General features: G+C 34.8%; 1 protein-coding gene across 2 annotated transcripts in view; it reads left to right on the top strand.

The window, feature by feature from the left end:
- SNAP25 (synaptosome associated protein 25) overlaps positions 1-25,475 on the top strand; it is an 82,172-nt gene extending 56,697 nt beyond the window's left edge. Inside the window, exons 2-8 of one of the 2 annotated variants that reach the window (XM_031951103.1) lie at positions 1,735-1,868; positions 3,894-3,935; positions 9,601-9,649; positions 16,803-16,920; positions 20,904-21,029; positions 22,724-22,868; positions 24,246-25,475. In XM_031951103.1, the coding sequence (XP_031806963.1) occupies positions 1,797-1,868; positions 3,894-3,935; positions 9,601-9,649; positions 16,803-16,920; positions 20,904-21,029; positions 22,724-22,868; positions 24,246-24,314 (621 nt within the window). In that variant the 5' untranslated portion in view covers positions 1,735-1,796 and the 3' untranslated portion in view covers positions 24,315-25,475. Of the gene's footprint in view, positions 1-1,734; positions 1,869-3,893; positions 3,936-9,600; positions 9,650-16,802; positions 16,921-17,069; positions 17,188-20,903; positions 21,030-22,723; positions 22,869-24,245 lie in introns of both variants that reach the window. The other variant, XM_003758189.4, reaches the window with a different exon arrangement.
- The last annotated feature ends 939 nt before the right edge of the window (positions 25,476-26,414 follow it).

Here is a 26,414-nt window from a genome sequence, read left to right as displayed (position 1 = left end):
AAGGAGGGAAAGGAAGTGAGAGAGAGGGAGAGAGAGAGAGGGAGGGGGATGGGGAGAAAGAGGGAGAAATAGGGAGAGGGAAAGGAGAGAAAGGGAGAGAGAAGGAGGGAGGGGGGAGGGAGGAGGGAGAGAGAAGAGAGAGGAAAGCACAATAGATGATACACAAAGAAGGAAAAAAATTAAAGTGAGATACTGAAGTAGAATTTCAAGCTTGAGGTCCTTTCAGGGTTTCTGCCATAAATTCAGCATCCTCCATGCATATTTTTCCCTGAATAAAAAGAAACATAATAGTAAGTCATACTCCTGTATAGTCTTTCTCTTTTGTAATCCTGTACACATCACTTGGCTTCTAACTATAGTTTGAAAAACTGGCTATAGTTTGAAAAAGGTGCTGGCCTACCCAGATAGTAGTATATGTTAATATTATATATATATATATATATATATATATATATATATATATATATAACATTTATTTATTGTGATATTATATATAAATATAAAACATTGTTACATATATAAAACATTAATATGCTACTATTTATGTATTATGTTATATATATATATATGTGTATACATATGTATGGATAGATATATATATAAGCATATATTAAACCCTTACTATATGTCAAGTACCTTGCTAATTACTGAAGATAAAAAGAAAGGCAAAAATACAGGCCTTGACATTCAAAGACCTCAAATTCTAATGACAACTTTCCTCATCCAGGAGTTCCATATGTCAATGAAATCTTAAGTTTAGTTCCTATCTTCTTTGTCTTATGTTTCTATAGGGCAAGGACCATAGGATACCATCATGGGAAATATGACCCCCCAAAAGTTCTCTTTCAGGAAATTTTTCCTGACTCATCCTTCTCAATTCCATAGATATATTCCTGAATAAGGGATTATACTTCAAGTTTTTTCCCCTAAATACAGTTTTAAGAGGTTGAATTCATTCTTCTTGTATTCTGAAAGCTACTTCAATCCATAAACATGTCAAGAAGTGACATCCTTTCTTTTTTTTGGTTCTAAAGATTCAAAGCACTAAGCTACTTCATGCTTAAGTAGTAGCTTTTTTAATGTCTTAAAGGAATTGGTAGGATCAGAGAAGTTCCCTTTGGTAAGGGAAATGGAATCTCTTCTCATCGTCCTACTTCTCTGCTTCCCATTCCTTTCATTTGGTACTTCCATCAATGGTCCATGTCCTGGTTGTTTTAAACACTCTTCCATGATGTATTAATTTGGAATTCCACTGCCTTTTCCCTCTTCTCCCAGAATCTGTTCTTCCCTTTGGAACAGTGAACATTCAAAACCTGTTGTCACTTTCTGATTAAAAACTGGGAGCCAAAAGCCTCTCTCTACTGAAAGCTTTTGTCTCCAAAAGTCAGTCTACAATATATTCACATGGCACATCATCCCGATGGTATTTATTTTGTCTTTCTCAACCCGGAGTAAGCTTAATCCTAATTGACGTTTGTACCTCTGAAAACAGAATTCAGTATTGTAGAAGTAGCCAAAATATACCCATGCTCCTATTTAAGAGAATGACTAAGAGCCTGCAAATAGAACATTTTTGGCCTTGAAAAACGTCTGAGCGCACAGAACCAACAAGAGCTTGGTATGTGGTTATTGCAGGTGGCTTTTAGACATTGACGTCCAAAAATACAGACGCAGAGAACAGCAAGTCTCCCTCCGAACTCCTGAGAATTTCTATTCTTATTTGATTCCTTGCAGGACTCTTGGCTCAAGACTTTGCATCCTAAAAGTCCAGCCCCTACCACCACACCACCGTGACCATGGCAGAAGACGCGGATATGCGCAATGAGTTGGAAGAGATGCAGCGACGGGCTGACCAGCTGGCAGATGAGGTGACCATGAGGGGAGGACCTGGGAAGTGGGAGGCTATGGGAGTTTGCAGGGACTCTCAATTAGAGAGTAAAGGTTAATTTGGTTTTGCATATTATAAGTCAAAAGACATCTGAGGACTTGGTTGAATTGCCTATAAAACATGGCCAGTAATAGGAGGATGGCTTAGCCCAAACATGTATTATATAATATGCTGCAAAAATTAAAGATACCAAAGAAAGAGCATAACTGTGGATAAATTTCACAGCCACTCTAATTCAATAAAGGCTTATTAATAGTAGTCTTTCCCCTTTTAATAGTATACACATGCAGAGATAGCTTTTCCTCTATGCCATTTATTTAGAATATGTTCATTTTGGTTTTTATTGTAAGATGTCAAATGAGATTTTGGCTATAAGGATTTGTAGTAGGATTTCTAGGACTCTCATAAAATCCTAGATAGCATTCATTCTAAATCATGAAAGATGATGTTTAATTGTCCAGAATCCAATATTCCCTAGACAAGGATGCCAAATTACTTCTCTGTGTATGGGTGGGACTTTTCATCCATCATGTATAGTAATTATCTTTTTTCAGATGATTTTTGCCTTTGATATCAGGATTGCTTTCATTTAGATCTTATGGAGACAAGCTGTAATTTAATTGCCCTGGAGAACCTTATAATTTGGTAAGCCTGATAGCAAAGAGAGATTGAAAGAAAAGAGACACTGTTTCAGTAGAAAGTGTCACAATTTTAAAGGCTGTTGGTTTTTTCATTAGGGAGGAAGAGAGGGAGAGGGGAAGTTTGCAGCCTTTTTCAGTATGAGAAACTCACTTCAACTTCAAAATTTTCTTGGACCCTCCCTCTTTAAAATAGTTAAATTCTAAGTATTTATTGATTGAAAATAAATATAATAGTAGACTATTATGAATTCAGTAATATTCTTCAATGATTTTGTATTTTGCTAATTGCATTTATATATATTTGAAAATATTAATATTTTGTATTTAAATTGTATTTATTTGATTATTGTATTTGATTATTGAATATTAATTTGAGTACTGAGTATATACATTTGAAAAATGACTATATATATATATATATATATATATATATGTAATGTACATACATACATGTGTATGTGTATAGGGCATTTATTGTTCTTCCAGAAGGTTGTCTTGGTTGACTCCCAGTCCCCTTATCCTTTTCCAAATCCCTTACACCAACTTCAACTGGGGTCTACAGCCCACAGATAAATAGCCACTAGAATATACCAAGTAGAAGATACCAAGAAAGAATTGGCTTAGAATCTCTAAACCAATGAAGACATATAAGATTGTTTCCTTTTTTTTTAAAAAAAAAAGTCCTCTAACCACAACTAGCACCAAAGAATGAATTATATGGGTGGAAAGCATAATATTGGGAAACCTCAGATCCTGTCAGTTTCTACCTAGCTACAGTGGCCTGGTTGGTGGATGGAAAAAGATCATAAGTGAGAGTAGGGATCTATTTTCATTTCTGCAATTCTCTGCATCCTATTTATTTTATATGGAAAATGGTAGTATAATTAAATTTTTCATATTAGATATGTAAGTATACATATATAACATGTGTTTACATATATATCTATGTACATATACATCATGTTTATATAATGCATATATTTGTGTTTGTATTTGAGGGATCCATTTCCCAAATTCCTTTTTTGTTTTGTTTTATTTGGGGTTCTTTATTATTGTTTGTTTTTGAGGCAGTGGAGAGTAAGCAATTTTATAAATTCCTTGCCACATGCCACTGGCCTCAGAGTCATCCTGATTGTAAAAAAAAGACATGGAAAAAGATGGGGCAGGATGGCAATCCATACATAAGTATCTTCATGGACACTGAGCTAGGTCTATCTAAATGATGTAAGAACTAAGGAAATAGGGGAAAATGATATTTCATTTTGTGTTTCTTTTAAAATTTTCTATGATTTGTATAAATTCTGATATCACCTGAGGCTGAATTATTGTGATTTTCACTAAAATGTTTATATTTCTCTTTTCAGTCTCTGGAAAGCACCCGCCGTATGCTACAGCTTGTTGAAGAGGTAAGGAGTGATTATCTTTTAAAACAGAGAGCCATATTTTCCTATTATCCCCTGACCCTTATATCCTTTAACCACCAACACAGGAAAACATAGCTACCTTATGGCTGCACACATTGAAAGAGAAACTGTATTTATATCAATTGTCCACATCAATATGCAAGCCTCTATCTATATCAAATAAATTTCTCTCAGAAGTAGGACCTTCTAAGATAGCAAGCAGAGAAGGTCATTATGGCAAACTGAAATTTTCATAATAATTTATAAAGGCAGAATGTCATTGTTTAAACTGAAATGAATCTAAGAGCCAGAAGGTTACAAAAACCCTTATAGTTTTTTATATTAATGTTCAGTCACATATCTCTGCATTTGGACTTGCTACTATGGTTGTAGTCCTGCAGGCATATTGCTGTATTTTATAGTTTATCCAAATTATAATAACAATGACATCCCTTCACTCGGTTGAAGTTTCTGATTATTTCAGAATTTTTAGCACCTAGTTTAAAATGCTTCATCTTAGGCCTCTATCAAGATGGCAAAATGAGTCAGCAATACAGAGCTTTGCAGAAGGCTTTGCTTTTCACTTCTGAGCCAATACTCAATTTGAAATAACACAGGAAGGGAAAGAAGGATGGCAACCATAAGGTTTGTATGAAGCCAGCAAGATGAGGGAGGTACTTGAAAAGCAGTTTATTTTTAAAATGGCAATTTAAGACTACAGTTTAGGATAAAAGCAATCAATGAATCCCTACAAGCCCAACACTGCAGAAGGCACAAGATGGAGATAGAACAAAAAGAGGAAGACAGGAAATTTGCATTTTGTGCTCTCCATTAAAATATGCATACATATTTAACATAAACTCTTAACCTCTCTTGGTCTCTTTTGGCAGTCTGCTAAAGATAATAGCTCATTCTCCAAACAATATTTTTAAATCCATAAAATAATTTACATAGATGTCAAAGTAAATAAAATATTTAAAGCATTTATCAAAATACTTTTTGAAATAATATCATAGAAATTAGGATAGGAAATCTACTTTAATTTGGTGATGTTTTAGAATCATAACGAAGAGACACCTATTTTAAATATGTCAACCAGGGGAAAGCACTTAGATGTGTGATTCTGACTCATTTCCTTCAAACAGATTCTTATAAAACCATCCATGATTGGACTCAATATCAGTCATATTTAAAAATATTTATTTTTTTCATATTTAATGTCATATTTTAAAAAACTTTTTTACAAAATTGATCTGTAAAATTAGTGCCTTGGAGAATTCAGAAATAAAGTGATTTCATTATTTTGTGTTTACGTGATACACTTCCCTGACCGTAGGTCACAGATTTCAAACTCAGATTTTATTGCCCCTTCTGTTACAGCCACATGAATTAAATTTTCATAATGTCTAAATGCAGTCACTAGAAAAAAGAATGAAGAAAAGGACAGAAAGTACATCATGAAAATAATTCTGCACTGTTGCCTTTCTTTGCCTTTGGGCTGTTGACACTTCCTCAAGTCATCACAAACTGCTAGAAGTACCATCTAATCTGGAATAAATAACTATATAAACTGATTTTGTCTGGAAAAATTCCATGAGCTAAATTGAAATGAAATTCTTTAATTAAACATTTATTTCTCTTGGTGTGCTTTTTGATTAAGCATAAATCAAGTGATTTGGAAGTGCCTTGTTTGATATAATCAACAAGAAGAAGTTAATAATCTTTTGTACATTTTTGAAATTATGGACATGACTTTCTTAATAGTAGAGCTATTCATACTTGTTTCCTGAATAGTTAATTGATGGTTTAGGTCAAATACCTTTCATTTCCATATCAATCCCTATGAAAACATTGCTCTACTTTTCATTTTGAAAGAAAATGATCATTAAAAAATTAGCTACAAGATCCAGTGTTGTTTTTACTAGCTCTGTAGTCAGAAGACCTGGCTTCAAATCCTTCTTCTAATACTTCTTACATGTAATATCTTGGACAAGTCCCCAGACCTCCATGAATCTCAGAAGAAAACCTCAGTTTTCTTATCCATAAAATGAGGGGGTTAGAATAAATGGTCCCTGGGTTTCCATCTATCTCCAATCTATGAAGACACGATGTTTATCATTTTAATACAATTCAACCAATATGTATTAAATGTCTGTTTCATGCAAAGCTTTGTGATGGACCCAGGGAGACATGAAGACAAAAATCAGTCTTTGGCTTTAAGAAGTTATTAATTCTATTAATCACATTAGATATTACACTCATTGAAAATTAAGAACCCCTGAGTATTGAAGCATTATTATTTTGCTCATGAAGCCAAAGGATCAATGTAATTTTATGTAACTGAAATTGAAATGATTTCTCATTTAGATGTAGTTTCAAAGACAGGAAACATTACTAAACTTTTGAAAATCTCTGACTGTGAAGAATAGCACTTTCACTAGCAGTAAGACTGTATGAATTTTGCAAGTAATGTGCAGTTACCAAGCTATACTAGAGAATAATGGTCTATTTCAATTTCAGTATTTCAAGAACTATGTAAAAATCCTGTGTGAATAAAATCAAGATGAGCCAGACACATTGAATATGTAATGGGGGACAGAAAGTTAAAAATTAGATACTACTTCCTACCAACTCTATAATCAAAATAGATCATATATGTATGGCAAGGGATTTTAGGAGATCTGTGAAATTAGGCACTGCTGATTGTTAAAAACAGCTGTCCTTGAAAACCACTTGAAAGCCAGATCATAAGCAATGCTACATGGAATTCCATAAGAGCTATTTTAACTGAACCCCACTATAGAGATCACCCTCACTACAGAGAGAAGTGATGGAAGGCTTTTTGGAATTTTGTTGTGCTCCCAGTTATTTTACCAGTGTCTGCATGTAAAAGGGTATCTACCAATCTGAAATTATGTCTATTTGACATCAAACATAAAGAATGGAAATATATAGCAAAAGTCATTCTTTTCAAATCCAAGATATTTTGGCATCTGGAGGCAAGGCAGTCAGGTGATCTTTTGGATCATTAGAATTTCTTAGACTCTAGGCTCTAGACCCTAGACTCTAGGCAAAGTATTCTGGGCAGACAAAAGATGAACCAAAACTTTTTGCAAATCATTTTGTGAATCATAAATATGTGTTCCCAGTTCACCTTCCAAAGGGCAGTCTCCTGTCTCCATATCTCTGCCTTAAATAAAATCCCTTCCCTAGAAGACAACAAAAGGAAGCCAACAAGTGAAAAAGCAAGAAACTAAAGTCACTCTCACCCACTCGAAACTATTAGAATATAGAATTCTTCTGAGGCAAGGGCAGGGTGGGAGAGGGCAGCTAGGTGGTATGGTGAATAGAGTGTTAGAGTCAGGAAAACTGGTGTTCAAATATGGCCTCAGACACTAGCTAACCAAGTAATTTAACAATGTTTGCTTTAATTTCCTTATTTGTAAAAGGAGTTAAATAAGGAAATGGCAAGCCTCTGTAGTATCTTTGCTAAAACAAAAAAATAGGGTCACAAAGAATCAGACACAACTGAACAACAAAATTATTTTTTTCCAGACAGCGAGTAATGGATTTCTGTAATACTTTTCATGCTTTCTCCCTCCCTGTATTATTTCTTCTTCTTTTCCTCTTCCTCACTGTCCACTCTCTCCCCTCTCTTTAAAAAAATTAAATTGAAAGAGATTTCTATTGCACTTTTTGGGGTATGATAGGGAAAACAAAGCCAAAATTTGCATTCTCTCGAATCATTAAAAGAGAATTGAGGCTAAGAAGAAGCCAAAATCAGTGCATTGAAGTATACCAAGATACCCTCTATATCTGCTTTTTAGGTCAGTACTTTCTGAATTCACATTTCATATTTGTTCCAATACTGCTCTCATTTGATCCTTGTTTTATCCAGAAACCCTATAACCCAATAAGGAAAGCATTACTATTTCCATTTGATAAATGGGGGTGGGGGGAACAGAAGGTGACCAAACCTAATGTTTGGTGACTTCCTAAGACTACACAGACAGAAAATTGCAGGAAAAACTAGAACCAAAGACTTTTCACTATAGGTTTCTTGCAATAGCATCCAAGAACTCTAATAGAAATGTAGTAGAACCTTTCCTAACACAATTTTTCTCTTATGTCTAAGTTTGAGTTCATGGAATTTTAAAATTACTTTTTGAGCCAACTCTTTATAACATGGTCCTAACTGTTTCTACTCTTAGCATAGACAACTGAAGATGTAGGAAAGTAGTATACGTTTCTTCCCTAATAAGGAAGATATTGCAAGATGACAGGATATCTGGGGATGATGGATTTTCAGCTATGGAGAAAACTGAAATAGAGAAAATTATTAAATTCCCGTCAAGTGGAGTTGAAAAGAGAAGAGATTACGTAATCATAAAAACAAGCAACAACATCTTGGAAGAGGTCAAGACTTTAGGAGTCAGAGTTTAATGTGATGTCCAACATCACAGTGAGAATCCCAGTTTCCTGACTCTTCTCTCATATGCAGAAGTCCCAAAAGATAAGAAAGATAAATATAGAACATAAAAACTCATAGCAAAATTTTTAGGTGAACATTGGAAACATCCTGTTAATGAGGATCCATCATGTTTCAGCTACACATTAATCACAATAACACTGTAGGGGTAGATAGTACAAGTACTGTATCCTCATTTTATGATAAGACTCACAGACTTTTGATTGGACACGAACCTAGAAGGAAATAAATATGCAAATGAAATATTCAAATCAATATAGTTCAGTCCTGAGTTATGTCGGCCAAAGCCTAGTCACCACCTAATTATTTGATATTTCATACTTACATACCAGTCAACACAAACATCAACTACACAAACATCAACAACCACAAAAGCCATGGTTTGGCTATGGGTAAGGATATAATATTTCTCATTCACTCTTTCCATAAACCATTGTTTTCTAAAACATAAATAGAAATAACCTCATTGAAGTTTATTTTTTTTAATTTCTGAGATAAAATAAATGATCTGCTATTAACCTCTATTCAAATCTGTTTATTAAAAATACATCCTTTAAAGATAGATTCAAAATATGATTATGAAGGGTCTATGACTATTAGAAATTATCCTAGTGTCTTCCTTGATCCAGTTCATTCCCCCCCAAAATTCTTTTAAGTCATTCCTTTTTTCATTGCTAATTATCTAGTAGAATAAAGCATTCTGATAGAAAATAGCCAGAGTCTTGAGATTCGACAATCTTTAAGGAGAAGGGTAGCTGGCATCCTTGCTTATTTCTCCCCTTTCCAAGAAATTATATTATTTAGTTTCTTTGATTGAAATGTAGTCACACAGAAGAAACTTTTTAAAAGAAAGGATTATTCTAAAGTTGGTATACAAATTTTTTCTCCTACCTGGTCACTATGTAGAACTTTAATTGCACTTGAAAAGAATATGTGTTTCTCATTTAGCAAGAGCTTTTTCTATTCTTCATTACCAAGAAAAAATTTACAGTAAATTTTTTTATACAATTCATATGGTATCTATTTTTCTGGGACCTTCCCTTAGTCCCTTAATGTTTTGCCACATTTTCTCCATTTTTCTTTTATCCCACTCTATTTCCATGTGTAGGGCTAATTGTTCCCTTATTAATTTCTCTTTTCTCTCTCTCTTTCAATGTACCTTGCATTGTTGGAATGTAGAGTAAAGATGCTGGTATCAGGACTTTGGTTATGTTGGATGAACAAGGAGGTAAGTTAATTTTTCTTCAGTAAACGTGATTTATTCCTTCAGTGAAACATATTTAGTATTTCTACATATAGTCAGTTTAATTATCAAGATTTAAATTTATATATTTGAGTGCCTCAGAGTACTCTAGATCCTTCATTGTCTTGCCTTCTTCATTCTATTGCATAGCTTGGTTAAAACAAACATATATTGTAATCTTCTTAATATTTGATTGACTATTATATCAGTGAGAAATATTCAGTGAAGCTGAAGCATTTTTAATATATTAGCTAAAATCATGACTAATATTTTAATACAATATGAAATTCTCTTCTATCTTACCCTTTGCCATTAAGTACCTCACATAATCTTTGTAGCATAGTATATCATGTATATGTAATATAAAATACTGTTCATATTTTTCTATGATACCAACTCAGTTCATGGAAAATTTGATTAAAAACTAATGGTGGCTGCATTTCAATAAATAGGAAACTGTTTATGGAAGCCATCTATTTAACCCTTTACCTACCTTAACAGGATAAAATAAAAAATGGAAGTAGTTACAACATTTTACAATGAGTCTTGTAAAATATTCTGCCATATTTTTAATCAGAGTAATAACAACTATTGAAATCATTTGACTTTAATGATGTCAAATCACAAAATAAACATTGTTGCTCTTTGAATATGATGGTATATGATTATTATAAAATGAGAAGGGGAACACTGAAATTCTAGTATTTCTATCTTTTCCCACTAATTTTTGGACTCAACTCACCTATTCATGCAATAATGTTCTAAAGAACTACAGTCATAAGGCTTTAGATATTAGAGAAACACCACCAAAGAAGCAGAACTATAGGCTTCATTTTCCCCTAGTTTCATATGAAAGATATCTCTTAACTAAAGAGATATCTTACTATTATTTTAAGTTTAAGCATTAGGAAATTATTCAGGTTTCTGTAAGATTTCCAAAAACTATATCAAGATATCTTTATCAGAATTCATTTAGTCCTACAATGCAGTCTGCTGAGTTTTCTTAATATTATATGAAATGCCTCCCAAAGGATACTTTTCATCTCAAATACTCCTAGGAATAGTTTTCTAGGAAGTATAAGGACATAAATCTATGGGGGGAAATCAAGATATATGTCATAAAAATGGAACTGAGCATAATGTTCAATAAGAATTTAAGTGGAAGACAATGGGATTTTAATCATATTATTCCCATGAAGATCTAAAAAGATGAAACTAAAATTCCAACCAAATATAAAGAACCACATGATCTATGGATGATTTCCTAGAGCATGTTATACTCTATAACATATTTCCATTCTTCAAGTATCACTAACTTTATCAAAGTTAGTACTTCTACCAAGGCTGTTTGTTATCCATTCATTTTAGCTAGTTTTTTAGTTTTTGGAACTAAACTAGTGACAAATCTCTTCTCACTTACCTAGATTAGTATTGGGAAAAGAGGCATCAAGTCTATCACCTAACTCATAGCACAATGACTTGTATTTAGCATATACATGCATTAATAAATGCATGTTAAATTTTCACTGAACTGTCATATACTCAAAATCTTTCCAGAAAAGCAGAACCTACAAAATGAATGTTCTTTACTCTTGCTTTCAAAGAATGCAGGATAAGTTTCATACCATTGCAACAGAGTAAAATATTTATTTAGGGTTATATAAACATGGACATGTATATACATATAAATCTATACAACACAATTCAATGAGCACCTTCAAGATTTCTTCTTACCATTCCTACTTCTTACCATTAACCTCAGAAATTTCCATCTTAGTATGCAACAATAAGTAAAAGATTCCAACATTAGATCTCTCATTTAAAATGATATGTAATTAGTAAATTGCTGAAGACAAATATCACAAAAGCCTCCTAGAACTCATACTGGCCAGGCCATAAGTGAGTCAATTCATTTCTTTGGTAATGGTGGGTTAGGCTTATTTTTAAAATGATAAATCAGTAAAAGTGACAATTGTATGGGATGATATTGTAATTACTGTGACATGTTAAGTGTATTTTAATTATGCTTTTGCCATATTCAGAGATTCTAGTTTAGATATGTAACTTTTTCAAAATGTTTCTATAACTTTTTTTTTATTTAACAATTGCAGCATCTAAGCCGAGGAAATATATTTGAATATATAATTATTTCTATATAGAGGCAGGAGCAGACTGGTTTCAGAAAGCACTGCAGTCATCATTCTGGATCAGACTGATCAAAGTGATCCAGCTTCAGGGTAGCCCAAGCCTGAGACCTTGCCATGGAATTTCGATTTCTCCAATTAATGTGTCTTTAGGAACATGAAATAGATTTTGGGAAACTGCTAATAATAATAATGCAATGGTTATTTAACCTCTCCAGCTCCAGAGTTCCTTTAGCTTTTTTTTTTTTTTTTTTTTTTTGCTGTTTCATTATTTATTTGCTTTGATGTCACAGATAATAGTTGCCAGAAACAATCCTTCCAATTAATGCCAAGTTAAACAATGAATAAAATGTTTCGGCATTATCAAGCTGAAGATTTTGTAATCATTGTCAAGTGAAGTGGCAGAACAGGGCTGTAGCTTAGTGACTTAAAAGAGCTTTGGTAATAATATGAAGGCAGGAGGGAGGAAAGTGATTTTCTTTTAGCTAAAACCCATTCAATATAATTAGAGCCTTTTTACTGGCCTTTATGTATCACAGACTTCATCAAATGATAAATGCAGTAGTTCAAGTTTTAGTTCTAGGCTCTTTAGCAAAGAAGCTTTCCCTGTTCTAGTCTTTACCCAACAAAAACTTTCGCTATGCGTCTTAGACGTTCTCAACTATTTCAGGACATTCAGAAGCCTAGAGCCCTGTTAATTTTTTATCAAATCTCCCAGAAGAGCAAAGGAATTAGAAAAAGTGAGATATTAATATATCATTTCATGAGCCTTAGCTAAAGGGAATAAACAGCAAAAATAGCACATGATCTTTTTAGCTATTAAAATGTACTGCATAGTCACAGATGACTATTATTAGGATTCCTTTTGTTGAGGTCAGGAACCAAATGGTGAGGTGTAGACCACATGTTGAGGTCTACATTTGGGGTACCTAAATGAAATTAGGGTTTAGTTAAGGTCTAGTGGCAGGTTTGGGGTACAGGGAGTCAAACAGAGTTCCCCTGCAACCCCCTTAGATTCGGCGCAAGGATACGGCGGTATATGAGGTCTAGAAGCGGCACGGATTCCCAATAAAAGCATTTATTGGCCCAGAGAGCTAGATTAATAAAAGAGGTTTATTATTGAGTTTAGAAGTAGGAGATAGGTGAAGGTAGAGATAAGGAGGGCACTGGACAGAGGGTCCAGTGGACAGAGGGTCCTCACATGGCGACCATGTTTGGAATCTCTGCAAAGAGGGGTTCCCAGTGTGGTCCTTTTAAGTCGGAGACTTAGCTCGAGGGGCTTTGGGGTGTAGCCCCAGAGTTGGCTCAGATCCTGGTGGGGCTGGGACAGGTCGGGACCTTCTATTGGAATTCAAAGGGACCAGGATTTGTGAGTCAAAGGGTAATTTACATTAGCTAGGGGGGTTGGGAATCAAAGATTGGAATCTTTCCCGCATCACTTTCATACTTCATGAAACATTATTATTGTTTATTAAAAGGAAAATATAAAAGTCCACTTCTTATATATTCTGACCTAATTAAAACCAACCATTTCTGCTTAATTTCCCTCTTTAGGTAGATACAGATGTTTTCATATCAGAAACCCAATTGATTGGACAGGCATAAAAATGTTAAATTTGAGCAAGCTGAAGGAGAATTTTGAAATTTCTTTTGAAAAATAAAGAAAATGAAGGGATGCTGCAAGATTTGTTTTATTGTATAAGACACTGATTGCCTAAGGCTGTTTGTTGTGAAGGAATATATGCTGTAACTACCAGAATCACTAAATTGAATCACTGTAGTCTTTTGAATATAGTGGCAACTGTGTTCTCGCTACTATGTGGCAAATGCTGTGCATGCCATTTGCATCTGGATATTCCATTGGTTTTGCAATCAGTTCAGAAATTATTCACAGTAGGTAGATCCATAATTAGAGTCAAATGGGCTTGAGGAATCTTATTCAATCAATCAACAAACTTCTATTAAGCACTTAACTATGTGCCAATTACTATGCTATACACTGGGGATACAAATACTCAGAATGAAACCCTCCTTACTCTTAAGAAGCTTATATTGGAAAAAGAACTCTCATTCTTGCATTATTTTTTTTAAGGATGAATATTACTTCTCAGGGAAACAAACCATTAAAAGAACTTTTTCTTCTATGAGCTGGAATATTCCTTTGGAAAACCAAGAAATGGTGAAAGGTTTAGTTCAAAGGAAGGAACTACTCATCATTTGAGAAACTAAAGTTGACACTAGTCTTTGAGTAATGAGAGAGATTTCTCCCAGAGGTTGGCTTTCTAATGGGATATTCTGGCTTATACAAAAGAAAGACCATTCAGGAATTTCCTTGAATATTGAAATATATTTACATATATCAGCATTGAATGGAAATTATATGTTTTGAATCTAAAAAAAACCCACTGAAAGATACTACAGATATCATTAACCAGTTCATAGTCATACAATTAGTATCAATCAGAAGCAAGTTTTGGATAAAGAGCTTCCTGTGTCTCTCCACTAGATCTCTGTTAATCTTAGCTGTACACAATAATCAGCAAATATTTATTAGACCCAACACTATTAAGTTCTGGTGATACAAATGTAAAGAATGAAACAGTTTTTAGCCCTGAAAAGTTTATACTCTAAGGAGAGCATATAGACATTTCCAAAAATGAATATAAGATAATCTCAGAGGAAGTAAGAAAGCACTAACAGCTGGGGGTAAATAGGGGAATCAGTAAAGGCTTCATGAAGAAAGTAAAATTTAAAGAGAGCCTAGAACAATAATGTATTTCAATGACAAATAAAAATTGTCATAGATTATTCATGCTATGCCTGTTTTTTTTAATAGTCTAGATAAGAGCTGACATAATGAAATTTACAATTCAGTATAAAGATATATTTAATAGATACTCAATTTTATACAGAAATTTTCCAAAACAATTTTAATAAAATAGCCTTAATCAGTTAAAATTATATTTTATATTCCTAAAAGGTTTTTTAAAATGAAAAAAAACAGAATAAAATAAATTTAATGGTAATGACTCCATTTTAACTTACTAGTTATTGTTACTAGTTATTACTAGTTGTTTGAATTTTGCTCTTCAATTGACAATGGCTACTTATATTTTCACTTAAAGGTTTTTTTGTTTCCTCTCTCATTTAAACCATTCATCTTAAACATATAAAGGTACTGCTGGGTAGGAAGTCACTATTGAAAGCTACTGTGGAGAGAACATTTTTCTTAATTGAAGTATTTATTTATAATATGAATAACTTACATCTGATTTATCCAGTTCCTAAATTAAGATAGAGAATTTTCTTAAAGCTGTTCTACACAAAAATTTCATTAAGATTTGATTCAACTTAAGAACTATGAACTGACAAGATACTAGACACATAGGACTGTAGACCAAAATGGAATTGACTGTCCCTGCTCTCAAATAGCTTACTTCTGTTATAGAATTAACATTACACTATTAGGTATTTCTATCAGCACTCTTCCCGGAATAATAATAGAAAACCCAGAAAATATGCTTTCACTGTTCAGATGAATGAAAAATTTGATAAAAGAGTCCTGAGAAGTAAAATTCTATTATTCATTTTGAAATGTATTTTTCAGTTATATATTAATATACTTAAGTTATACAAAACCAGGAACTGTAGAATTTACTTTTCCAGTCACCACTTTGGTTCCAGAGGTCATTCCAGCTTAATTATTAAGTTAGCAGCTGCCATTTTATAATTTCACTTGAAATGTTTTTAAATTATTATTTATAGCCTTGGGCTTTCAATGTGTTTGTTTATTCATTTTATTCTAATCATGCCTATTACTCAAAGTCCTATGCATGCATGCATCAAAATGTAAATTAAAGGAAGTGATGGAACATAATTAGTTTTTGCAATTAGACAATTAGATTACATTGCTATTCTCTTTTAATCACCTTAAAAATGATCTTAAAATCCTTCCTACGTACCTGCTATTTCCTCATTTTGGAAGTGTAGTTTTAATTAGTGTTACCTTCCTGATTTTTTTAATCTTAAAAAAAATGAGAACTGGGGTTCTTCTTATAGCAGTCAATCCCTAACATGGAGACAGTATGACAGCTTTGCCTGCAGTAAAGAAAGTATGTAATGATTCACAGCTCTTCCCAAAAAGATCAATATTTTCATTCATTCTCACCACATTCCCTGGGGTAGGTATCCAGTGTTGCCTCCATTTTAGAGATGGAGAAACCAAAAAGCTGAGGAGTTAAATGGCCTCCAAAGATCTCCCATCAAGTAAGTAATGAAATTAAATTAAAATCCAAATGTTTTGGCATCTAAAATTTCACTAATATTGTTTTTTGTGCTACTTTTATAAATTAAGCTAAGTATTCTGACCCAAAGACTGTGTCACAGAGATATGTATTCAACTCTTAGGTCAGCAAGGTCAGTGGATAGATAGATACCAAAAAAAGGGACAGTTAGGAGTCAGTTATCATTGTAATCTTAATCCCAAAAGCAAGTCGGTTCTATTTTTTTGTCATTGCCTGGCTGAAGGCGATCATCATCATCACGATTTTTTTTTAAGTATTCCAAGTTTAAAGGACAAATTTTCTCTACGAACTGTTCAATTGAAATGCATGAAGAATAATGCCTTATTTCTCTTTCTCTTGGATGTCACTAGTATCTGAGTAAGTGAATGTACTGCCCTGTTTTTTTAGGCATCCTGAATTAAACAGGCCTACCTAATGCCATCTCATCATGTTTGAATTAAGAGCTATTGTAAACATCATTTTTAGCTTTTTTCCCTTCACTCCACATCAGCACAGGGCATCTTCAGCACTCAACCTGCATACTTCCTGCCAACAATGCATCCACTCAAACAATGAATGCATCATCAATTTCTTTCTCTCTCTTACTCTCTCTTTCTGTCTCAAATTCCATTCTACATAGTCATTTCTCATGTTCTGTTGGAGATCAAAAAAAAAATTCATTCCACCCTGTCATCCCTTTGTCCTGACCAGAACAACTCGATCGTGTTGAAGAAGGCATGAACCATATCAACCAAGACATGAAGGAGGCCGAGAAAAATTTAAAAGATTTAGGGAAATGCTGTGGCCTTTTCATATGTCCTTGTAACAAGTAGGTACTGGGTACCGGCTCTGCTCTGTGGTGTCCAGTTTTCTTTTTCTTTTTTCTGTCAAAGTGAATGTCTGAAGTTTTGTCTTTTTTTTCTTTGTCCTTTTTCATCCGCTTCATTCTGTGGGGATAAAATACTTGTGTTAATTCAGAACAACTGGAACGCATCGAGGAGGGAATGGACCAAATCAATAAGGACATGAAAGAAGCAGAAAAGAATTTGACGGACCTAGGAAAATTCTGTGGGCTTTGTGTGTGTCCCTGTAACAAGTAGGTGCTGCCTGCCTGCCTGAAGCTTTGAGCTCCAAGGCCATCTCCGAGCCTTGTCAAGCTCATCCCTGCTGGGCACTTGGGCAGGATGAGCATGTAGCATGCAGAAGAGATCAGTTGGGTTCCAATGCATTCATCTCATAGTGTAGACAATTCCATGGGAGTTATTGTAGATGCATCTAAAAAAATCAGGCATACTGCAGTGAAAGCTTCACTGTCCACACCTCTTCTTGGTAAACGTTTCAACATTTTCCAAAAAGTGTACCCCAGTACAGAACCCTATCCAAAAAGCCATCAGGTAATAGGATTTCTCACATCACTTTCCCCAATCGTAGAAACTGAAATTTTATGTCCAGAAAAAAAAGCTAGGAGGAAGTTTGAGAGATAAGAAACATGAAAGCCAGGGACCAGTTTTTGAAAGTAGATGCAGATAATTTGGCCCCACTATATTATAACATAAGGTTGAGCATTACTATTAACTCTCTTTTTCCATTTCTGGACATATTTCAATACCTTTGAAAGACATGACCTGGATCGAGGTTATAGAGATTCAATGTAGGAGTACTTATCAATCCTTTAAGGAGTGACTAGACTTTACCCAAATTGATTGTATCCCTCATTCTTCCTCATTAGATACCTAGTACACTGGCTGAAATGTTGAAATGTGTAGATTTTGCATGTACGGCATCACAAAACATGAAATGGTTCTCAAGATTCTTCCAAGCTTGTTTTGAGTGCAGCAGAAAATGTGACATGTGGTTCTAACAGTTTGCAACAGAGAAAATACAATGGGTAGTGTAGGTTTCTTGAAGACAATCTCATCTGACTGACAGGGAGATCAAATGCATGAAATGATTTTGAAACATGCATTTGGAAATTATGCCAGCTCTAAGGTCTCCCCTCACCCCTCCCAACTCCCTATTTTAAAAAATCCCTTTTATCCTAACGCTTCATAATCCCCTCTTTTAAAATGATATTTGATTTGCTTCCTATCCATTTCATATAATCATCACATCCTTTAAAGTTAGAACTTTCAGCCTGATTAAAAATATTCCATTTCTGTTTGGGAGGGGAAGAGGATCACATATTGATATATTCAAATGAAACTTCCTGCTTTTAGAGCATGATCTACAATAAAATTTGATTAACTGGAACTTATCTAACTATAGCCCTTAAAATTAATCACAAATTTTCCTCTTTTCCAATATTAAGAAAAAGAAACCCTAAATCACCAATTTTTTTTCATGGTTCCTAAGGGGAAAAAAAGGCATTGGTGCTATGGTTCTAGAATTAGTATATGTCCTCTTATACTTCCTACATACACTATGCAGTGAGAAGTTCACTAAACAAACCCAGATATACATACAGCAAGTTCTTCAACCAACAATAAAAGATTTTATGTTCATTAGTCAGAACTCGTTTGCCTAGGCAGACAATCTAATGAATTTAGCATAGATTTTTAACAGGAAAGGAAACAAATAAAAGAATTTTTCCTTTTACTTAATTAATCAGGAAATTTGGTTACCCACTTTACCCTATTTCATCATTCCTGTTAATCAGAGTCTTATTGTAGATCATTTTCAGCAGCAATTTTCCTCACAGACTCCAACAGTTGGCTTCATAAAGAATTTCCACAAATGGCATTCTTCCTCCTCAAAAGTATCCCTAGGGAGGTTTGAGGAAATCCCTACTGAAAAAGAGCACCCACTTAATGTTAAAATGTCCTTTACTGAATTCATTTATTAATAAGCAATAATTAGATCATCCACAAAGGCCCAAATTAAGCTGCAAAGCTGGACTTAAATGTCCCCTACAATTTGTAGATGAAGCTTTGAAAACCATGTGTCACAATTCAGTGTGTGGTAGTGCACCTGGAATTCAGAGGGCATCTTCCTGTCATAGCATGTTTTTGAGGACTCAAGTCAATGCCTATCAGTAAGTGTGAATGTATGTGCAGCATTTTGGGTAGCAGTAGTTTGCCTTCTTTTAGAAACGCATTCTTTCCCACTCACCCCCACCCCCAAGTTGCCAAAGATGGTATATAAAACATCTTACATAGCAGAAAACATCGTAAAGTCCTTGGAATTTCACACAATCTGATGCAGGCAGGGGGTTAAAAATATAACAGCCCCCAAGGCAAGTGACTAAGTTCTCTTAAACTCATTTTTTTTCTTTTTTCTTTCTTTCTTTTTTTTTTTTTTTGACATTGTCATATTGCGTGAAAGCAATTAACCTTTGCCTGCAGTAAATTCAGACAGCTATGGGAACTTTGGAATTGCACATGCCTGACTAAATATGGATGAAGGGAGTCTCTGATGTGTTTATTGGAGCAGTTTTTCAATTTGTCTCCAAATGTGCTCAGCCTCCAAGCTGGGGATATCAGAGCCATTTCTGTATGATGAAGGGAAAAAGCAGTCAATTCCAGTGTTTTCATTGAAAACAGTCCTATCCAATTCAACTAGCACTGATTAAGCACCAAGATAGCCTACAATGTGCGAGTATGATTCCTATATTCTGGAATCAACCAAAGGAAGTTATATTACTCTTATTCCAAAAAGCTCATGCTTTCTTCTATGCAAAGAACTTTAAAACATCTTTGATTGCTTTAATTAAAAGATTCCCCACCCAAAATATGCTGCACATGTGTCTATGAGCCCTGCAGGTATGCCTGGATTTTAAATTTCTCTCCAAGGCAGTTCAGTGAAAAATGGCTCCTTCAGGCCAGTCACTTCCCATAGACTAGTTGGAAGTACCAGGGCTTCAGTACTCTCCACCCTAGCCCCAGTCCAAAGAAGAGGACATTTGACCTGCATTTGGTTCTTTGGGAAGGCTGTTACTACTGGTGCATTTCGGGAATGGTCAACTTCAAGAGCAGTTCGTGCTTAGTGAGAATGCTTCACTCTCTATTCATGCCTGTAGCTGGTGCATGAAGAAGATGTAGAGGACTTTCCCTTTCTGATGCTAGATTGCTTGTATTTTTTTTTCTTTTTCTCCTGCGCTCATTTCACTATGCCTCTTTTACTTTTTGTCTCTGTGGACAAAGGTTTGTACATCAACTCTCGATGTATGGTTACTGTATTGAAGTACCGATATATTATCCTAGAAAACTACTGAAATTGCCCTAAGTAGAATTTGTCAAGGCCATTGCCCCAGCCAGCCTCCAATGCTGTGTCTTTTATGCCTCATTGGAAATGTCAGTGGCTTACGTGTCCCTGATACCGCACGTATTTGTGAAAACAGGGAATCTCTGTATGACGCTGTGTTAAAACTTAGCCAAAGCTGTTTTGCTCAATGATAGTGTGTTGCTGTGATGTGATGTACACACTATACTTGGCAGTCTTGTTTCATGTCTGTCTGCCAGTATGTTTTTTGTGTGTGTTTTGTGTCTCAAAATATAACCGTGTCACTGAAATAAAAGTAAATGTCCTCCAGCTACCTTTTTGCTTCTGTCAAATCCCACCAGCTAATCCAAAAACTTCCCTTTTGGGCAATGTTACAGACTTGACAACTGCAATTGAATCCATTGGAAATGAGTCATTGAGTAGTCTGGTCATGGTGGCAGCCAAACATTTGAGTCAGGTTTATGATATATCGGTATACTCTTAGTGCCCCTACTGGAAACTCATTTGCTTGGTTCAGTTCTTAGCTTGAAGAAATAGATTGTAGCTCAGCAGCTCCTCCCCAGTGCACTGTTACTCACCCTCTTTTTTGCATAGGCTTAAGTCAAGTGATGCTTACAAAAAAGCCTGGGGCAATAATCAAGATGGAGTTGTTGCCAGTCAACCTGCTCGTGTGGTGGATGAACGAGAGCAGATGGCCATCAGTGGTGGTTTTATCCGCAGGTGAGCTCTGTCGGGTTTAGAGTGGTTAAAAGGAGTGCCCTATTGTCAGGAGACGCCGTGTCCTCCCGCCCTGTTCCAAATGTATTTTCATGAGTTTTATGTGATGTTTTAGTGGAATCCAGAGAATGCCAAAAAGACTGTGGCTTGGCTTTCTATCAACTAACCTTCTCTTTTAGTTCAGGCAAGCAAACACTGACTACAGTGTCTATAAACAGCAACAGGTATAGATACGGGATGATGCTGAGGCATTGAGTTTACAAAGGCAGTCGCCAACAGCTGGCCCTAAGACAAGCCCATACAGAACTCGGCTGTTGGAGACTGAAGGACCTGGACTAATAATAAGTAAATATTCTTCAGGTAATGAACTCATCCCTTTTTACATGGTTTTGCACAAGGATGCTCAAAGGTAATTAAGGTGGCTTACTGTACAGATATCAATAGCCAGGCCATTGCTAGCTCTTATAAAACAATTCAACTCAGCATTCCCCTAAGCATGCAAAATGTGCAAACATGTACAAAATATGCAAAACATAGAATTCGCTCTTCTTATCTAAAGGACATATTTTCAGTTATTCCTTGAGAAGTCAGAGGTAATAGTTACTATTATGACTGGCTATGTTTCCCCAACATGGGATAACTTCATGGTACAGTTATAAAGTTTGATTTTGGCATGCGTTGTTGGAGGTATAAGTGAGCACCTTCAATTCGCAAATAATCCATTTGGATGGTAATTAGCACAGTATAAAAAGATATTAAGGTGGTCACCTCCAATAATAGTTTCCCTGCTTTATTTGTGGGAAATTGCCCATATACAAACACTTGCTCTAAATAGTTGCAACTGCTAAATCACTGAATTATCCTAACTGTGATGTGAAGACTTCTACTAACCAGGGAATTTTGAAGCAGGTGTATTTATTTTATTTCACAAATTAGACTATTTATCTTTCTTAGTCATTAAAAAAGTGAAAAGAAAGCTATATCTTTATGTTAATTTAAACATCTTTTCTTTCTATTTCCTACCCACAAAACATACACACACATACACAGACAAATGTACACACACATGCAGGTGCACACACACATATACACATACAAACATATTGTCTGACATATTCTCTCCATAATAAATCATCTTCAGATTATGTAAAGAGAGGGGCAAATGTAATTTGCTTTAAGCAACTACTCCCACCAGTGTTTCCCCTAAGGAAAGGTCTATTGTTATTATTGCTTCTCCCATTCCTTTCCATCCCAAGAGAAAAAGAAGCTTACTGGTGTGATTCTTTAACTTAACTCGGTGGGTTTAGTTTCCAGCTAACAAACACATAGGAAGATAAATATAGAGCTTTTGCTCAGTATTATTCTCCTTTTCTTCAATAGAGTCTTTCCAACTGCAGCTGAATTTTCTTATTAAAATGATTACATTCTGGAAAGTGGAAAAGACCATTGTGCAGCCTGGGATGGCTGATGGTTCTCAGATAAAAAAGATTCATCCATTTTAAAATATCATCAATAAAAACAAAAATATCTGCCACATCATAATACTTTGATTATTTTCTCCCCTATATTGAATAGAAGTCCTCCAAAGCAGAGATATTCAGTGGCCTGTAGGTATTTCTCAGATCAGCTCTGGATCCTAGATATCCAGAGTATTTCCATTCAGTTTTTCTCAAAAAAATTTGTTTCTTTGGTCACAGGGTAACAAATGATGCTCGAGAAAATGAAATGGATGAAAATCTGGAGCAGGTGAGCGGAATTATTGGAAATCTCCGTCATATGGCCCTGGACATGGGTAATGAGATTGACACACAGAATCGCCAGATTGACAGGATCATGGAGAAGGTAAGGAAAACATACATGTGGCTTCTAATAAGTATTGTACTTTTCCCCTTTAGGCCAGACTGTTAAGCATGACAAGAAGGGGCTCAGTAGTAGAAATGAGGAAAGAAGTATTAAAAATTATCTTTGGTAATTTTGCATCAGAGAGGACTAGGTCTCTGTTTCCTAGATAGCGGTACATTTCTCAAAGATTAGTCACACTTTTTATAACCACTGATAACTGCTATAATTTTTTTCCTTTTAGTTCCCCCTAAAAATAGATTATAATCTTTGAAATTTCTAAGGAAATGACCATTTTATAGGTTTAATTCTAATGAAATTATAATCTCATCTGTTAGAATTCTATGATGTATCTCTAATATGAAATTCCTAGAAGATATTAAAGTTTTTATTTCTCTGTGATTTTTTAAAAGATGATTATTCAGTTTAGAGCCATAGAAAAATCTGCTTTTTTAAATCTTTTGACTCACAGAACTAAATTTTCATTTTCTTAGTACCCAGGAAATTGCTACTGATGTTAAGGAGGAATTACATATACAAATTTGTATATATACAAATTTTACATATATATGTATATATACATATATATAGTTTAAAAATTCTAAGAATTAATAACCTTTCAAATTAAATAAAGTAATCCTGATAATAGAATCTAACAGGGATGGGGAAAAAACCTCACTTTTAATATTATTTATTAGAAAATGGTCTTTCCTCTCCTTACTTGATCAATTGCTTCCTCTCCATTGAATACTGGGAATGAACAGAATCAACCAAATCGATTCTAGAGTGAATTCTTTTCTGGAACAGGTTGGAATAAATTAGCTCTGAGGTCCCTTCCAAATGGGAAATTCTGTGTGTGAAGAGCTAGCAGGGCAAACAAAAACATCAAGTAGGAGTTAAAATAAGATTTGCCACATTTAAACTTTATTCAACTTTATTGAGCAGCAAGGTGTCAGTGAATAGGGATGATTCATCTTTCTGAGTTCAAATCTAGCTTCAAACATTTACTAGCTGTATGACTGTGGGCAAGTCATTTAATACTATTTATCTTATTCTCTTCATCTATCAAATGAGCTGGAGAAGGAAATGGCAAATCATTCCAGGATCTTTGCCAAGAAAAGCCCAATTGGAACATAAAGAATTCAGATACAATTAAAAAGTCAAATCAATAGAATTATAATCTTGAAGGCAATGCCTGAGAAATATCAAAGATCCTCAAAGCGATTTAAATAATTAAAATGTTGATTTGTTACCTGAGTTCAGTTCAAAAAGAGAAAAATGTCTCAATACTCTGTGATTCCTCCAAAACAGAAAAAAACAACCCAAAGTGATTACTATATTAGGGCTAAAGACACCCCTCTTCTTCTCTCTTTTTTCCAGGCTGATTCCAACAAAACCAGGATTGATGAAGCCAACCAACGTGCAACAAAGATGCTGGGCAGTGGTTAAATGCCAACAAATGTGTTTTCATCTCCATGCTGTCGAGAAAGATGGCATTGTCATGCTTTTCTCATGGTATTTCCCTACTAGGTTTGCACACATGCACATATCAATCCCCATTGTAATTGTTGTTCTGTGTAGTCTGTCCTTTTCTTTTCTGGTTACCTTTCTTTCCCAAGGTTGTATATAGTGATAACTTGATGGCTCTGGCTCACTTTGATGTGTTCTGTTTTATTTTTCTTCTCCTCAATGATGTTTGCTGAATGACAACAATGTAGGAATGCTTAAATGTGCTGTTGAACCTTTAAATATGCAGTATTGTTCTCGTAAAACTGTGACCTTCCACAGAGCTACTGCCATGCGCCTTCCTTTAGGTGTCATGCTCTTAAGCACTTAAAATTTGCTGTCCTTGGTTCTTCATGGCCGTCATCTGTCGTTATGATTTCATGATTAGACAAATGTGGAATTATATTAACAGGCATTGCACTAAAAGTGATGTGATTTATGCATTTATGCATGAGAAATAAATAGATTCTTAGGCTCCTACTTAAACAAGACCTTTCCACGGCAGTAGCACATTGACAACGAGAAACACACATACACACAATAACATAAAAGCATGCTCAGTATTGAGACACTGTTGGGATTATGTTATACCAGCAAGACTGCAATAGTGGCACTTTCTTCTGTCAATAGAGTTGTTAGCCATAATCATTCTTTTTTAATTAAAAAAAAAAAGATGGATTTGACACTCGCCATTTAATCATTGCCAGCAAAATAAGCGTTTGGCTGAAAATATGTCAAATGGGTGTAATATAGGAATTATCTGCTGCTTTTGAAGACTATCTTTTGGAGGAAATGACTACACTATGAAACAGTGCAGAAGTGTAATTTTTATAAGGCTGTATCTTATTAGTCGCTATTCCCCATGTGGTTTGTTATTGGTACAGTTCTCTGTTGCTTATCTAGAGCTATGCACACCAAATCTCTGAAATGTTTAGTAGCTAATAAAGAAAAATTTAAAAATAATATAAATGAATGAAATATAGATAAACTGTGAGATAAATATCATTACAGCATGTAATATTAAATTCCTCTTGTCTCTTGTCAGTTTGTGATGTGATTGACATTTTGTAGCTAGTTGAAAATTATTAAAAATTATAGACCCCAGCTGCTCTGTTTTGTCTTTCTTGGTTGGCCTGCACGTCAAAGACATCCTATTTTCCATTCACAAGAGAGGAGGGAGAAGAACTTAACTGTAAAATATTTTGCTCACTCTCTTTCTCTCTCTGATCCTGCCTTTCAGTTTATCATTCTACAGTCTCCCCTCCCAAATAAAGCAAAAACAAAAGAAAAACCTCCTAATGAAAACAGAAGAAAAGAAGCAGGGGGAGATCACCACAGCTCCCAGATGGGTTCTTAACTTAAGAACTCCAGCTCTACCATCCACTTTGTGCTGCTCCACCATCCACTTGCAGGATGACCAGCCCCACCACATGTCTCTCTGCTTTCCCAGCTCTGATACTGTGGGGCAGTCTCTGGCCACTATATATTACCCATTCTCTCCTGTCTTTGTCTCCCTCCAACCCCAACCCTAAGGGTATTCTTCTTATTCAGGTCACTCTCCTGTTGCTGGCCCACCCCTGTGTGTTCCTTTTCCTTCCCTCACTTTTCTGTTCCTGGCCCCTACATGTCCTTCAAACATGTGCAGCCCCCTGTCTACATGGGCTCATGATCCCCTTCTTCCTTTCTTCAGGCAAATTCACATTCTGTAAAAATTACTTTACAAAGAGATCTGCTCAATGGTCCACTTATGTAAAGTAAGAACTGTCTGTATTGGCTTAAGGAAAAAATGCAATTCTCCATCCATGCAAGCGATTTAAATACATAATTTGCATTCTCATGCCATGAACGCATCTATTATGGATTCTTATTTGCCAAAGATCAAATCATCCTCTTTAATCTCTCCCAACTAAAAGATGCTAAACCCCATTGCAGTTATAACCCATAATCCATTACCCATAAACCATAACTCATAATATTAGTATCATGCCCCAGTGATAATATTAGAAAGGCATTCATTATGCTAAAGGACTGAAAGATTATTTC

Source organism: Sarcophilus harrisii, chromosome 2 (genome assembly GCF_902635505.1).
Source record: "Sarcophilus harrisii chromosome 2, mSarHar1.11, whole genome shotgun sequence".
NCBI lineage: Eukaryota > Metazoa > Chordata > Mammalia > Dasyuromorphia > Dasyuridae > Sarcophilus > Sarcophilus harrisii.
The sequence above is the reverse complement of the archived record's forward strand: the minus strand, read 5'-3'. Positions and strand labels throughout refer to the sequence as shown.